The sequence below is a fragment of the Uranotaenia lowii genome, chromosome 2, assembly GCF_029784155.1.
Source record: "Uranotaenia lowii strain MFRU-FL chromosome 2, ASM2978415v1, whole genome shotgun sequence".
Classification (NCBI taxonomy): Eukaryota; Metazoa; Arthropoda; class Insecta; order Diptera; family Culicidae; genus Uranotaenia; species Uranotaenia lowii.
The window spans coordinates 154951376-154966407 of record NC_073692.1 but is presented as its reverse complement, the minus strand read 5'-3'; the positions used below and the strand labels follow the sequence as shown (position 1 = coordinate 154966407).

Genomic DNA, 15032 nt, shown 5'->3' with positions numbered 1-15032 from the left:
CAAGCATTAAATGGCCCAACCGATTCTACTTGGAATGGTTTTCCCGGTTCAAAATGACAGCTTACGCACACATATGCCATGCTCGGTTTGTTTTGATTATGTGCATATGTATTAGTGGACATGAAAAATGTACGTATGTATTTGTGAGTGCAGCTCAGCTCATAAATGGGAATTCTGAATAATAAAAAAAATCAAATTATTAAAAAAATAACAAACTTTATTTTACAATTTCACCCTAATTATACACATTTTCTCCACTTTTCCTTATCATGTTCTTCACAACTATCCGCTTGTTGCACTCCATTTTTATTTTCACATGTTAGGTACCACACTTAACTTTAATTCCCCGGACCACTACCACAGTTGTTATCCTTTGGCCAATCGTTCTTCCTGGATCAGGCCACCCGGAGTTTGTAGAATGTTTGATAACTCCGGAAAACAGAGCTTTTCGAAAGAAAGTTAAATTAAATAAATTGAGCTGCATAATTGCTCCGCGCTTTTGCAATCTCCTGTTGGGAATGCGATGAAAACCGCCTGGATGTTGTTGTTGCAGCAGCACTAGGCCACCATAACTGCAATAAACGAGAATTTAATTGACGATTTCTAGAACTATTACTTGGCTTACCTGTTTTTTTTTTTTTTTTGTTAATTCTTTATTTGAAACGGCTCATACCTTTAGGCTTTAAGGAGCCAAACTCTTTTTGTTTTTTTTTTACAATAGTTTGCTTACTTCTAGTTCACTTTTTTTTTTAAAGAAAAGAAAATAGATAGGGAAATATGAAAATAAAAAGAATTATAGACGAAGATCAATAGCTTTAAGGAAAAGATATATTTCGAACATGTAGTCCAAGTCTATCACTGCCAGCACATCTCTCACTGGAACATAGGGTGGTTTTCCTCGGGCCCGAAGGGAGTCTATGAAATTCGTTCTAGCGACAAGATGGACCTCGCACGACCAAACAATATGCTCGATGTCGTGGTAACCTTGGCCGCAACTACACAAATTGCTGCCAGCAATATCAAAACGATAGAGTACCGCGTCTAAGGAACAATGATTGGACATGAGACGGGAAAATATACGAATAAAATCCCGACTCAGGTCCAATCTATTAAACCATGGTTTAAGGCTTACCCTTGGGATAATCGAGTGCAGCCACCGACCATCCTCATCCTCGTCCCATTTGCGTTGCCAGTTGACAAGAGAGTTTCTTCGAACTAAAAAGTAAAATTCGTTGAAGGCGATTTCACGCTGATACGTGTCACCTTCCATCGCCCCCACCTTTGCCAGAGAGTCTGCCTTCTCATTACCCTCTATCGAACAATGGGAGGGAACCCAAACAAAGGTGATGGTAAAGCGACGTTTTGATAAAGCACTCAAACTATCCCGTATCTTCTCGAAGAAGTATGGCGAGTGCTTTCCCGGTTTTATTGAGTGAATTGCTTGAACAGAACTCAGACTATCCGTTACAATAAAGTAGTGCCCGACTGGCCTTGAAGCGATACTGTCCAAAGCCCAATGAATTGCTGCTAACTCTGCTATATACACAGAGCATGGTGACTCGAGGCTGTAAGAGGCGCTAGATATTTCGTTGAACACTCCAAATCCTGTTGATTCCTCTATAAGTGATCCATCAGTAAAGTACATTTTATCAGCATCGACGTGTCTATATTTAGCTTCGAAAATTCTTGGAATCAGAAGTGGACGATGCGGATCCGGGATTCCACGAATTTCCTGCTGCATAGACAAATCAAACTGGACAGAAGAATTATCGTAGTCTGGGCTACAAACACGAGCAGGAGAATACGAAGAAGGGTTTACCTGCATTGACATGAGGACATGGTATATAGACATAAATCTTGTATGAAAATTTTGCTCAAGTAACCTTTCAAAATTAACGATCACCAATGGGTTCATGACCTCACACCTGATGAGGAACCGAAGTGATAGTAGATTGAATCGATCTTTCAAAGGGAGTATGCCTGCCAAAACTTCAAGAATCATGTTGTGCGTAGAGGGCATACAGCCCAAAGCGATGCGAAGACAACGGTATTGGATACGCTCGAGTTTTATGAGGTGAGTTTTGGCAGCCGACTGGAAACAGAAGCTACCATATTCCATAACTGAGAGGATAGTTGTTCGATACAATTTTAAAAGATCTTCTGGATGGGCTCCCCACCAGGTGCCAGTGATTGATCGGAGAAAATTGATTCTCTGTTGGCATTTTCCTTTCAGATACTCAATGTGTGCTCTCCAGGTACATTTGGAATCAAACCAAACCCCAAGATACTTAAAACACCTCGATTGAGTGATCGTCCTGCCAAGAAGTTGGAGCTGTGGTTGAGCTGGTCTATGCTTTTTAGAGAAAACCACCAACTCCGTTTTCTCTGGAGAGAACTCGATTCCAAGCCCCAAAGCCCAGGATGACAATCTGTTTAAAGTATCTTGTAAAGGTCTGTGCAGATGTGACTCAGTATTACCTGTTACAGATACTACGCCATCATCTGCAAGTTGTCTTAAAGTGCAGCCTTCAGAGAGACAACTGTCGATGTCACTTACGTAAAAGTTGTACAAAAGTGGGCTTAAACATGAACCCTGCGGGAGACCCATGTAGGAGGTTCTTCTAATTGCAATATCTCCGTGAGCAAAGTTCAGATGTTTCTCACAAAGCAAGCTGTATAAGATGTTGTTCAATAGAGGAGGAAGACCCCGGGAGTGCAACTTGTCTGACAAAACCTCTATCGACACTGCATCAAAAGCTCCCTTTATGTCTAGAAACACTGAAGCCATTTGCTAACGTTTTGCGTACGCCATTTGTATCTCTGAAGACAGCAAAGCAAGACAATCGTTTGTCCCTTTGCCCCTTCGAAACCCAAATTGAGTATCTGAAAGGAGGCCATTTGCTTCTACCCATTTATCCAAACGAAACAAAATCATTTTCTCCATCAACTTGCGTATACAAGACAACATCGCTATAGGACGGTACGAATTCGCATCGGATGCTGGTTTTCCGGGCTTTTGGATAGCGATAACTTTCACTTGTCTCCACTCTTGGGGAACAATGTTGTTCTCCAAGAATTGATTAAATAAATTTAACAAGCGAAATTTTGCTGCGTCCGGAAGGTTTTTCAACAAGTTAAATTTGATTTGATCAATTCCCGGAGCTGAATTGTTACAAGAGAGGAGCGCAAGTGAAAATTCGACCATCGAAAAGCTGGAATCCAGACCACACCTATCAGAAGGCACGTTCCGGATTATTTTTTGCACAGGTGTAGAATCTGGACAGACTTTCCGTGCGAAGTTGGATATCCATCTATGTGTATATTCTTCACTTTCATTTGTAGATGATCGATTACGCATGCTTCGTGCAACTTTCCATAAGGTACTCAAGGATGTTTCCCTTGATAAACCACCCACAAAATTTCTCCAATACGCCTTTTTCTTCCCTTTGATCAATTTTTTGAACTGATTTTCAAGGGAAACGTATGATTCAAAAAGGACGAGGGTTCCATGTTTTCGAAAATCTTTGAATGCTTTTGATTTGTCCTTATAAAGCTTGGAACACTGCTGGTCCCACCATGGATTTGGGGGCCTTCGAAGAACAGGTGAAACTGGGATGGGTTTTGTTTGGGCGCAAAGTGCACTTTCATGGATCAAACGTGAAAGGAAGTGATACTCTTCCAAAGGAGGTAAAACATTCATAGAATCAATGGCATCTGTTATTTCGTCCGAGTACTTTTTCCAGTCGATGTGTCTTGTAAGGTCATATGCCATATTTGTTGAATTTGAAGTGCTGGCCCCATTGGTGATTGTAATTTTGATTGGCAAGTGATCACTACCATTGGGATCAGGGATTACCTTCCACTTGCAATCCAATGATAGTGAGTTTGAGCAGAGTGAGAGGTCAATTGCACTTGGTCTTGCAGGAGGTTTAGGAACCCGTGTTTTTTCACCCGTGTTCAAAATTGTTAAATTGAAACTGTCACAAATGTCATAAATAAGAGTAGAACGACAATCGTCAGTTTGTTCTCCCCAGACAGTTCCATGTGAATTGAAGTCACCCAGGATCAACCTTGGCTCAGGAAGCACTGAGCACAGGTCCTCTAGGTGATTTCGATCCACTGCAACTCTATGAGGCCAGTACAAACTGACAACGCATAAGTCCTTACCTCTTATAGTTGTATGACATGCAACAGCTTCAATTCCTCCTGATAAAGGGAGGTGGATTCTATAGAAGGAGTGGCGCTTATTGATCCCCAAAAGCACCCCTCCATAAGAATCGTTGCGATCCAGACGGATAATGTTAAAATCGTGGAAGGAGATGTTTGATTCAGAAGAAAGCCATGTTTCAGAAAGGGCAAAAATATCGCAACTAGTTTCATGAAGAAGAAATTTGAACGGATCCAGTTTAGGGATAATACTACGACAATTCCACTGTAACACAGTGATATCTCCGACCTCTCGGCGTAAATTAGCCATCGAGAGAGATAAACACTGAAATGAGGGGCCAAGTTTGCATCAATTGCTTCAAAAATGTCTTTAATACAGGAAGCATTGTTGTTACAATGCTTCTGATGGATTCAGAAACGTTGAAAAACGAAAACATTCCATTTAGAATGTCAGTCAACTTAAACAATCCTGGCTGGGAAGTTGATTCTGAAAAAACTGCATTCTTCAAAGGGGCCTTTGAGGTCCCTGCTGGAGTTGGATTATTTTGTGGTGAAAATATCGTGCGGAATCCAGGAGGATTTTGTTTTTGTTGTTCTGCAGCATTCGGCTTTTTAGGGACACTGATTGGAGGGCTCATTGTAGGGATTTTCTTGGGTATTTTGGGTGTCTTGGGAGTTGTTTTAGCACGTTTCCGGGAGTTCGCAACGAAAACAAAAGGGTTCTCCTCGTCAGTCGCCTCTTCGTTGTCAACTGGCAACACAGAAAAGATGTTACTCGAATGAGGTTGGGCCAGTGGAGAAGCGCTCTTTAAGATAGAGGCATAAGAACGTCTCGATCGTTCTTTTAAAGAGCGCTGGCTTACCTGTTCTGAAACCAAAAAAATCTGATGCTCCTGTTGAAAAAGCTGATAGGAAAATGGCCGTTGGAAACCCAGAGATTTCTTCAGGTCTGTTTGGGTTACTCACACTCACAAGCCGAAAGTCATTTATGCTCATGTATACGAGCAATCGGTGCAATCAGCTGACTGGACTGATGCACGTTTAGAGTTAAAACCCCGATTTATGGCATTGAACGCAACCCTACGCGCGAAATTGTTCGCTCAAGGTTTTAAAAGGGCCTGGGGGTACGTAAACAATGTTCAGAATAACATCGTGTACAGTGAGCGTTCGGGAGTTTGCTATAAGTGTTAAGTGGTTCCTTGGTGTCCGGACGGATCACTACTCGGGTACACACTGGAGGGTACCACAAAGTATGTATGTCACATTTTTAATATTTTTAAGCTATTTTTGAATAAAAAAGTGCCAATTTCTCTGACACCAATGCCATAATGCTGGTAAAGTGTCAAAAATAAAACCTAAAAAAAATTGTCAATTTCTCAAAGAATAAAAAACGTAAGATCTTACTAGGGGGGGAGGGAGGTTTTGAAAAATCTTACTTTGTCTTATCAGGGGGGGGAGGGAGGGTTGAAAATTTCCAAAATCGTGCTTACGTAATTGTGGTGAACCAACTTCACGAAACGCATCATTTCACCATATTACGATTTTTCACTTTCAAATAATCCCGAACCGAAGACTACAAATCGCACAAGAAACTAACACTCCATCCGTTCTAAAACTCGAATCTAGAATGAATCTCAATTCTTCAAGCTCCATCATTGATGCACTCAAAGACACTCATCATTCATTCATCCGTCTTTTGCACTCACACATCGCTCATTTTTTTCCACACTCTTAGCTCACATAACACATAATTATCATTAATCCATTCCTTTCTACACTCAGCAACTATTTGCACCACTTGACATTTTCTGTTTACGCATATGTTTTTTCAAATTAAATTGGGTAATCATGGACTAATTATTTCCATCCAATTCTTGTAGTTCATTTCAATCTATAGTCGTTGGATAAATTCTATTGTTATCAATTTTATAAACATATATATTTTCCTCGGGCCATACCTACCACAGTAATTAGTGAACGGCCCCTAAAATGCTAATTTGATAATTCGCTTAAAGTCCGTTTACTTTTTTTTATCGAATGTGACATGAGTTTATTTGTTGATTTAATCAACAGACCAAATATAGGTCCAAATGACGACTTAAAGTTAAAAAAACAGCAAGCGGATAAGAAAGATACCTCTATCCATAGAATCCTCTAACTGATGACGCTTAAATCTTTTGAATCAATTATTCATTATTATATAATCAAGTTTAATGTTTTTATTAGTTCCACATCAGCGATAAATAAAAATTATAACTTTAAAAAAAATTATCTAATATTGTAATTTTCTCGAATAACTAGATTCGCTTGCACATTTTTCGCCTGTCAAAAATTTGTATAAAATGCTTTTCTCACCTTGTTTTGTATGTTCTTGATATATTTGTTTACATATGTTTGATGACAAATTTGCAATGTCACAAAGTTTGCTCCATGAAATGACAAATGTGCAATCTGCAAATTTGCAATGTCACAAAGTTTGCTCCATGAAATTCCGGCCGCGATATCAAACTGCATTCCTTGGCGTTACCCGATGTTATGCTGACTACCAAATAAGAATTCCAAACTATCATAAAAACCCCCTATTTCAAACGCAATATTTGATGATGTTAGAGTCAGTTTAACGAAAAAACGAAAGTAAATTCATACAATTTCAATTTTAACGCCATATTTATAAAACCAAACAAAAAAAGTAAAGTTTTTCAAAACCGTTAAATCAATATTCAAAATCTGGTGTTTTATATGTAATTTTTTTATTAAACCTATTCATAACTTTCACTTCCGACTTCGGTCCACACAATCCGCGAGCTCTAGTGGAAATCAATGTTGATCTGTATAGATGTGGTTACTCGAAGAGAACTACGGGAACCATATGCCTGAAGGCCATCAAGAAGACTCTAACACCGGCAGTCAGGTAACATTGCGGGGTACCCAAAAATCATGCTATAGGATAAAGATTCTCCGTTTTTTCACCAACAGCTTTCCTGGAACCCAAATATGTTACTAAATAGTGGTTCCATAATTTAATTTAATGATACCCACTCAGCAATTTTAGCTTAAATATGAATAATTTATGCAATTTTTCTTCGTAAAATTTTCTGACTTCTCCTTAGCAGTTTGTTATGAAACCTGATAACTGTTTATTTTGCCACTGGTTACCATGATTGCCTAGGAATGTATTCAAGAGGCGTACAAATATGACGGTGAGAGAAAAAAGCGAAATTGTAGAGCGAAATTTGAGATTGCCGAAATTTTTGTGTGAAAACTCTAGCGCGAAAAGAAAATCGCAATATGTAGTGAGAGTTTTTATCAGTGCGTTATTTAAAAAAACATACACGGTCAATGCAGTTTCCCGCAGAAATTTTTAATTGTTACCCACAAACGCTTCCCCAACTCCTGCAGAAAAATGATTCCACCCTGTGCTGTTCTACCCGTCGTTTGACGTTTGTCGGTAAATGAATTCGAGCTCCGAACGTGTGTAGTTTTGCGGGTAGATTATTTTGCAATTTTCTTCCAATCGACCTGGAAAAAGTTCAGATTCCGACGACTCACCGGCAAGCATACCATCCGCAATGGATACCAGCGGCGATAGCATTGAAAAGTTGTACAAAAACTATGAAATCTTAACGGAAGCAAAGGAGAAAATCGGTGAGGTATGTACGATCGTTCTCTTGGGGCGAAAAGAAGAAAAATGGATGCCGAAGAATGGCGTTGTTTGATGAGTGCGGCCAAGTTGATGCGGATGCATATATTGATTTTTTTTTGTTTTGTTTTCGTAACCCTTCTAGCATGAACTGGAGTACCGGGAAATTCTGGACGCCGTAAAAGGAACGGCCAAGGAAAAGCGACTGGCTTCGCAGTTTATTGGAAAGTTTTTCAAACATTTCCCTACCCTTGCTGAATTGGCCATCGATCGGCAGCTGGACCTGTGCGAGGATGAAGACTCGCAAGTGAGTTTCCTTAATTTTTTTTTACTTCTTTGCCATGTTCAAAAAATTTCAAAAGCAAGTTTGACAATATTATGTTTCAGTTCAATAACTTAAGACTTCGGCGTGTTCGTAAATTGATTATTTCTATCGAAGTGATTAAATTTTTTCATCGATGCTGGCGTTCGTTAATTATAAACGAACGTATGCAAAAGCATTGGAAAGTTGTTTGGCATCCACCGAAAGAAATCAAATCGGTGATGCATCAACCCAAAACATCAATAATTGATTGATTGACATAATTATTAAGTCAATTATGCAAATTCTGATAGTAATTTTTTTTATTGATTTAACGTCAGCACATCGATACAAAATCATAGGTCCAAGGTCAAGGAAATAAAGTTTATAATAAATAATTTCTTCCTAGATTCGGAAGCAAGCCATCAAGGATCTTCCCCAGCTATGCAAGGATACCAAGGAGCATACGCCTAAGATAGCCGACATACTGGCTCAGCTTCTAGTGACGGAGGATGTGACCGAGTTGCAACAGGTTCACCAATCTTTACTCACCTTGGCCAAGGTTGGTTACCACACTTTCATCATCATTTGATTGAATTGTTCTAAACTATTTCTTATCTTGCAGTTTGATGCCATTGGAACGTTGACCGGTATCTTTAGCCAGATCGTTTCTGGGGACGAGCAGACTCGTTATCGAAACTTTCAGTTTATTTTGAACAAACTGATGAAATTGGGTTCGGAAATCGTTACAAAAGAAGTCGAGGAATTTGTAATTACCGAAATTAAAAAGATTCTTTTGGTGAGACTCTTAAAATGAGGTTTGAACTTCTTTTACTAATTCACTATCGTTATGTGTTCCTTCTTTAGGATGTAAGCGCCGATGAGTTCCATCTGTGTATGTCTATTCTCAACCAGACCAAGCTCAGTAAAACGGTAACCGGCCATTCCGAGCTGGTTGCGATCGCAATCGAACAAGCCGACCTGGACGCTGATCTAGGAGCGCTGGCTTCCGACGATGAAACCGTAGAACGATTCATTCAATGCTCTAGCGAAGCGATGCCGTATTTTTCGGTAGGTTTTGAAAGGAATTAATTGAACTTTTGCTTTTCAAAGTCTAACTCTTTTTTACTCTTCTAGTCTCAGGTCGAATCTACCCCGTTTATTAAATTCATGTGCGACAAGTTGCTTCCACTCAATGTGTGGAACCTTATTGGAGCCGGAGAGGAACAGCACACTACTCAGCTGAGATTGCTGAAAGTATTCGCCGAAATGTGCGCTTTCAGTGGATCGTTGGAGAACGCCTCGGATAAAGTGGAATCCATTTATAATGCTCTTCTGGTATGCTCGAACTACTCGGTCTTTATAAAACGCATAATTTATCAAGCTTATCGTTTATATATTTACAGGAGTATATGCCGCTTCCGCCAGCGGACGCCGACATGAACGAGACGCCGTCGTTCCAGTTCTCCCACACCGAATGTCTGCTGTACGCGTTGCACACCCTGGGAAAGCAGACCGCCGAATATTTGACATTCCCCAACGATGCCGCCAAGCTGAAGGATTTCCGTTCTCGTTTGCAGTATCTGGCCCGTGGAACACAAGGGTATTTACCGTTTAATTTCTGTAACTTTCAAGCAAATTTGTAAAACGTTCTTAAGAAACAGCGGCTTCTTTTCTCGACGTTTTCCCAAAAATTTAGAATAATCTAACGTATGCAAGTTTCCCTCCAACAGATACATCAAAAAGCTGCAGGAAGCTGTTAAGGGTAAGACGGCAGAAGAGATGAAAACGGAGGAGAATCAGATCAAGGCCACGGCCCTCAAGACTACATCCAACATCAGTACTCTGATTCGTGATTTGTTCCACTCGCCGCCAAGTTTCAAATCTGTCATCCAGCTATCGTGGATTGTTCCGAAAACTAAGGGGGTTAGTATTTACAAGTTATTGTTAGCAGTAATAACCTTAATAACGGAAAAATCTACCTTCAGCCGGACGCTAAAACACCTTCGAAGAGACATGCCGCAATCACATTCGACGAGAACGGAAAGTCTAGTGATTCTAGAGGGCCCAAACAGCCGAAGGGTAGTTCTGGCAGCCAGAAAATGTACACTCCTCCCTCCGGGAAGTATTCGGCTAAGGTACAAAATTATTCGGCCAAGAGTGGAGGTGGCAGCGGAGGAGGCAACAGAGACGGACGTCGCCCTGGTGGAGGCGGTGGATTCCGCAGGAATGGCTTCGGTGGAAGAAGCGGAAGTGGTGGAGGCGGAGGTGGACGAAGGAGATACTAGGAACCTCCACCCACAACACCGCTAAGGAAAGTATCACTCGAGTGAGATCTGAATCGGGATAACAGAAAGAGTACGAATTTTTTGTTTGGTTGATTTCTCCCTTTTTATTTTTTGCTTCCTTTTTCTGCAACTTTTTTTCGCCCATATTTAAGATAATTCCTGCGTCAGCAATACTTTTTCTTTTGTGACGCTAGTATATTTACATCAGATGAGGCTTATGTTCATTTTGCTTAAGATGCATCTCACCTAAGTTTTATGTTAATAGCTGATCATATTTTTATTTGAATTTTACGCGACTAACGTGTAAATTTGCCAATATAATTAGGCTTTACTCTAAGCAAAATGACCGTTGGACAGTCTTCCACTTTCCGTACATCCAGGGAAAAATTCTATTCATTATTTATTTCAGGTTCGAAACTTTTAACTATCCATTCGAAGGCTACTATAATGCTCCCTCATTATTCAAAACTTACGCACACATTCTTGTAAAATGAATTCAACTTTTTTTGTAAGCCCAATCCGATAATTATAACATTATTCTTGAATTTCCAAGCATTTTCCTACCAACACGATATTCGTACTCTTTTTGGAAAAATAACTCGAAATTAGATTACATCATTTAAAACCCTATTGAAAGAAAAAGGACACCGCGGGAAATCGCCATCGTGGGATGCTCCAAAATGTAAGCTGATTGCGTATGAGTTTTTTTTTCAAAGGTATCATTCTTCTACATATTATATAGTTGGTGTCGAAGATATCAAAACATATTTTTTTCCGTCTAAGCACATGTGACGAGTTTTAGAAATTTCAACAAAAATTACAAAACCCGTCTTCATTAAAATGAACACAACCAGTAAAAGTTGCTTCGAAATGCAATAAACGAGTGAGTTTAATCTGGCTGTTTCTTCAGGCAAACACAAAAACCTGTGCAGCTTTTGTCATGAACTTTGTCAGAATATTAAAAAAAAAAGTTAAATAATAATATGAAACATCTTCTGTTGGAAATGTCAAGCAATTTTCCTAACTTTTCGCTGTTTCACGCTATTTATCGGGAATCACAAACATTCGAAAGCATTTTTTCATCAACCGAACTTAGTATTAAATACGAGTGAGATAAATAACCTGAGATGGAGAATGATTAAAAGTTGTGAAGCATCTCCAACAAGGAATGCCTGCCTATTTTCGATTCTGGATGTTTATTCAGAGGTTTGGCATAAAGTTGAGACAAAAAACGATGAAAAAGTGAGCCGGGGCGTACCGATACAGTTTAGTGCTTTGATCGAGAAGTGTTTTTTTTATTGGCCAGCTATTCGTTGCGTTGTCGATAGATGACCAAAAGCAATTTATCCGTACCGAAACAAGTGAAAAAAAATTCTATCAAAAATGTTGCACCACGATGCAAAACTAATCTACTGAACACAAACATTACATACGAAAAGTTCCCCTTGACAATTCTATTACCAAATACATTTTTAGTGAGTAGAAAAGCGGCAACGGTCTTCTGTCTGATCCGAAACATCCCAGACTCATAATAAAAGTACAAATTCAATCAACAAAATATAGTAAGAATAACGGGTGATTCAACCCTCTTAAGAATTTTTTTAAATATAAAAAGATTTATTAAGCCGTACCCTAAGTTGCAATGGGTTAACGGCTGCGGTGTGTATGTTTGTGAAAATGATGGATCAACCCATCATTTTCCTGACAGTGTCGTTACACACAATCTTGTTAAACATGGTGTCATAATATGGCCTAAATTAGAAGAGGAGCTGGACATCTTTATTTAGTTTAAATTCAGCAGTAGGTTCAAAGATGTCTATTTTTTTTTTCATGATCCATGTTGATAAGATGAATGGGAGTTGAAACACTTGCCCTCCCTTCCGCAGAACAATCGCAACATTTGGTAGTGAAAGTATCACAATTTACCATAATAAAAGTTGATACTTTCAATAGGGCATAATTCGTTTGGTTAGGTAGTTAGATGGTTTAGTCTTGTAGAATTAAAAATAGAGAAAACGTGTGAAAAGTATTACGATGTTAGGTAAAGGTTATGGTATTCGCCTCCCCAATGCTCTAGTAAGTGTGTATTTGCGGTTTATGAATTTCGTTGGCTTATTCTTAAATCAAGCATTTTACAAGAACTAGAGGCTCATTGGATGGGAATGCTGTTGTTGGAAAATGTTATATTTCATTTGGTAAGACGTTTTTTTTGCTTTTTATTTAATTATTCATTTTTAGCAAATCTTTACGTTTTTCGGTTTAGTTTGAAATCCATCTATGGAAGTATATATTAGAATGTACGGTTTTGAAGAATAACAATGAGTAGGTAGTCCTAATTACTGATTTCGGGCATTTTACAATAGGCATGCGGTATATTTTAATAGAACCCCTATGTAGATTTTTTGTAAATTATGATGGATTTTAACATTCAACTATGTGAGGTAGGTAGGGTACGGTAAGATGTGCTCTTATATCCATATTCTGGTAAATTTTCATGATTTTGTGATGTTGTGATAGGAATAAGGTAGCTTACTTCTACTATTAATTTGAGCTAGAATTTTTATTAGTTTGAAATAGGCTTGCTCCAAAAAGCAAAACAAACTCTCACATCCATATTTTGGTAAAATAGTATGATTAGCAATGAAATGGAAAAACTCTAAAAAGAAAAACAAAAATTTCAATATTTAGAAAATGAAAGGCAAAAAATTAGGGAAAAACAGCAAATAACACTTCAATTACTTCATGCAAGAACTAATTCCTTCCTTTATATTTCTCTTTCCTCTCCTTTTCTCTTTCTTTTATTTTCATATACCCCGGCGCATACGATTCGGAGTCATATGATGACTGGACCCCGAGACAACTATCACGAAACCCATCACACATACCAGTGGAATTGGGGCGGAGACACGAAGCAGACGTTCAACAGACGACGACGAAGGAAGGAAAAACATATAAGATAAGTTAAAATGATTCCTTTAATAACACAAAAATTAAATGTAGTTAGATGCGTGGGGAGTATGTAGAGGCCAGTCTCGAACCCGCCCATGTCCTTCCTCCAACTGGTATCGGGAGGGGTTGGTTTATTATCTTGAACTGCATTTTATCCATATTCCATGGATATAATGAAGTGCTTGATGGTTTAACCAACGTCTCAAGATCGCTTACTATTCTACGCTGCCTTCTCTAAACTTTAAATTTTCTTCTCCAAACTATTCTAATTTTCATTTCCAGCGTCAGCTCCCCGAGCTATTTAAACGCCATAAAAAAAAAAAAAGATTTATTAAGGCCTCTAACTCAAAGTTTTTGTGTCTACTATTCATCTACTTTTGTTGTGTTAGTATGTAATACTCTCATAAGAATGGTTTCTGATATGTGAACAGTGATGGCGACACGATGAATGCAACTCTTTCGAGACATACGAAGATCCCTCACTCTAAAGAAAAGCTGTGGGAATTGTACAGATGAGATGAAGGATATGCAGATAATAAATCAAATATTTGATAAAAAATGAATAAAATAAATTCCTATGACAACGTTTGTTATTTTGGCAACAAAAGGCAAACAAACAAAACAATGTCAGTCATTGATCTATTCTTGTGAGCGACAGATTAACGAAGCAACGACGAGCAACAAAACTTCATGATTCTCAACTGGCAGTTTTACTCAGTGTTCTTCTTCTTCTTCTCCTCTTTATGGCGAGCTAAACAGCTAAACTGCCAAAGGTTGTCAAGTTGAAGGGGTGTGTTTGGGCCTCAAGCGGCCTCTTGTTTTTACTCGGTTTTTCGTTTTGTTTTTGGCGTTTCGCTTTCGTGGCACCATCCAGGTAGGTGGTGATTGTTATTATTTTATAGTTGGTAAAGAGAAACTTGTGTTTGTATCGTTTTTATAAAACAATGCCGTTAACTTTAATAAATTCGCCGTTAAATTAATAAATAATTTACTCAGTGTTAAAACCTTGAGAGCGTGAGCTTATGAACGCGCTCCAAGAATCGTTCCTGGTCTCTGACTAGTACATGTGCGCATCAAAAATAAACAAACCGAGTTCGAAATACAAATTTTTATTTTTAACCCAGTTAATTTATAAAATATGCCTATTTTAGCCGAGGTATTACGGTAAAAATTATGTTAATCAATGAATTGAAATATTTTAACCGTTTTCTAGCTCGCCGGTGATGAGAACACAGGAGAAAGTTCCCGCACATTTGTTTTCGAAGATGAGGGTCATACATTGGGAAATGTGCTGAAGAGTATTATTTGTAAATAGTGAGTATCCGGTTTAATCATTCATTTTATAATATTTAAACACCTCAAAATACTCTTATAATTTCAATCTGCAGTCCGGATGTGAATTTCTGTGGTTATACGGTACCGCATCCGGCAGAGAACAAGATGCACTTCCGCATCCAGGCAGCCAAAAACGTGAAAGCCATCGACATCCTGCGGCGAGGTTTGGAGGATTTGGAACGGGTTTGCGATCACACGATCGAAACGTTCGAAGCGGCAGTGGAATCCCATCGAGACGGTCAACGATGAATGTTTACCTACTTACCTACCTAAATATATTTTTTACGAAATTTCATTATTTTTCTAGGAATAACAGTAGGTATCACGTCCCTTCGCATAAATCTGCTTCACG

The 15032-nt window shown here is 38.8% G+C and overlaps 3 protein-coding genes across 3 annotated transcripts; 2 read left to right on the top strand and 1 right to left on the bottom strand.

The window, feature by feature from the left end:
* Positions 1-242: 242 nt before the first annotated feature.
* LOC129747657 (uncharacterized) lies at positions 243-1962 on the bottom strand. Its single transcript, XM_055741959.1, has 2 exons — positions 626-1962; positions 243-572 (listed from the first exon to the last, which is right to left on the bottom strand). The coding sequence occupies exon 1, from the start codon at positions 1913-1915 to the stop codon at positions 794-796; it is 1122 nt and encodes a 373-aa protein (XP_055597934.1). The 5' UTR covers positions 1916-1962; the 3' UTR covers positions 243-572; positions 626-793.
* Positions 1963-7607: 5645 nt separating this feature from the next.
* Positions 7608-11884, top strand: LOC129744658 (apoptosis inhibitor 5 homolog). The gene is made up of 9 exons (XM_055737291.1): positions 7608-7817; positions 7953-8114; positions 8518-8670; positions 8734-8907; positions 8976-9179; positions 9246-9446; positions 9515-9711; positions 9842-10034; positions 10097-11884. Exons 1-9 carry the CDS (start codon positions 7737-7739, stop codon positions 10394-10396), a joined length of 1665 nt encoding a protein of 554 aa, XP_055593266.1. The 5' UTR covers positions 7608-7736; the 3' UTR covers positions 10397-11884.
* Positions 11885-14255: 2371 nt separating this feature from the next.
* Positions 14256-14975, top strand: LOC129745973 (probable DNA-directed RNA polymerases I and III subunit RPAC2). Its single transcript, XM_055739385.1, has 3 exons — positions 14256-14501; positions 14559-14659; positions 14734-14975. The coding sequence occupies exons 1-3, from the start codon at positions 14484-14486 to the stop codon at positions 14927-14929; spliced, it is 315 nt and encodes a 104-aa protein (XP_055595360.1). The 5' UTR covers positions 14256-14483; the 3' UTR covers positions 14930-14975.
* Positions 14976-15032: the final 57 nt, after the last annotated feature.

What these genes read in the sequence shown, in the direction of transcription:
- LOC129747657 (XM_055741959.1), bottom strand. Translation starts at nt 1,915, where the DNA reads ATGAACCCATTGGTGATCGTTAATTTTGAAAGGTTACTTGAGCAAAAT.
- LOC129744658 (XM_055737291.1), top strand. Translation starts at nt 7,737, where the DNA reads ATGGATACCAGCGGCGATAGCATTGAAAAGTTGTACAAAAACTATGAA. An exon ending in CTTTACTCACCTTGGCCAAG is followed by an intron (nt 8,671 to 8,733) that starts GTTGGTTACCAC and finishes CTTATCTTGCAG; the next exon opens with TTTGATGCCATTGGAACGTT. An exon ending in AAGCGATGCCGTATTTTTCG is followed by an intron (nt 9,180 to 9,245) that starts GTAGGTTTTGAA and finishes TTACTCTTCTAG; the next exon opens with TCTCAGGTCGAATCTACCCC.
- LOC129745973 (XM_055739385.1), top strand. An exon ending in AAGAGTATTATTTGTAAATA is followed by an intron (nt 14,660 to 14,733) that starts GTGAGTATCCGG and finishes TTCAATCTGCAG; the next exon opens with TCCGGATGTGAATTTCTGTG.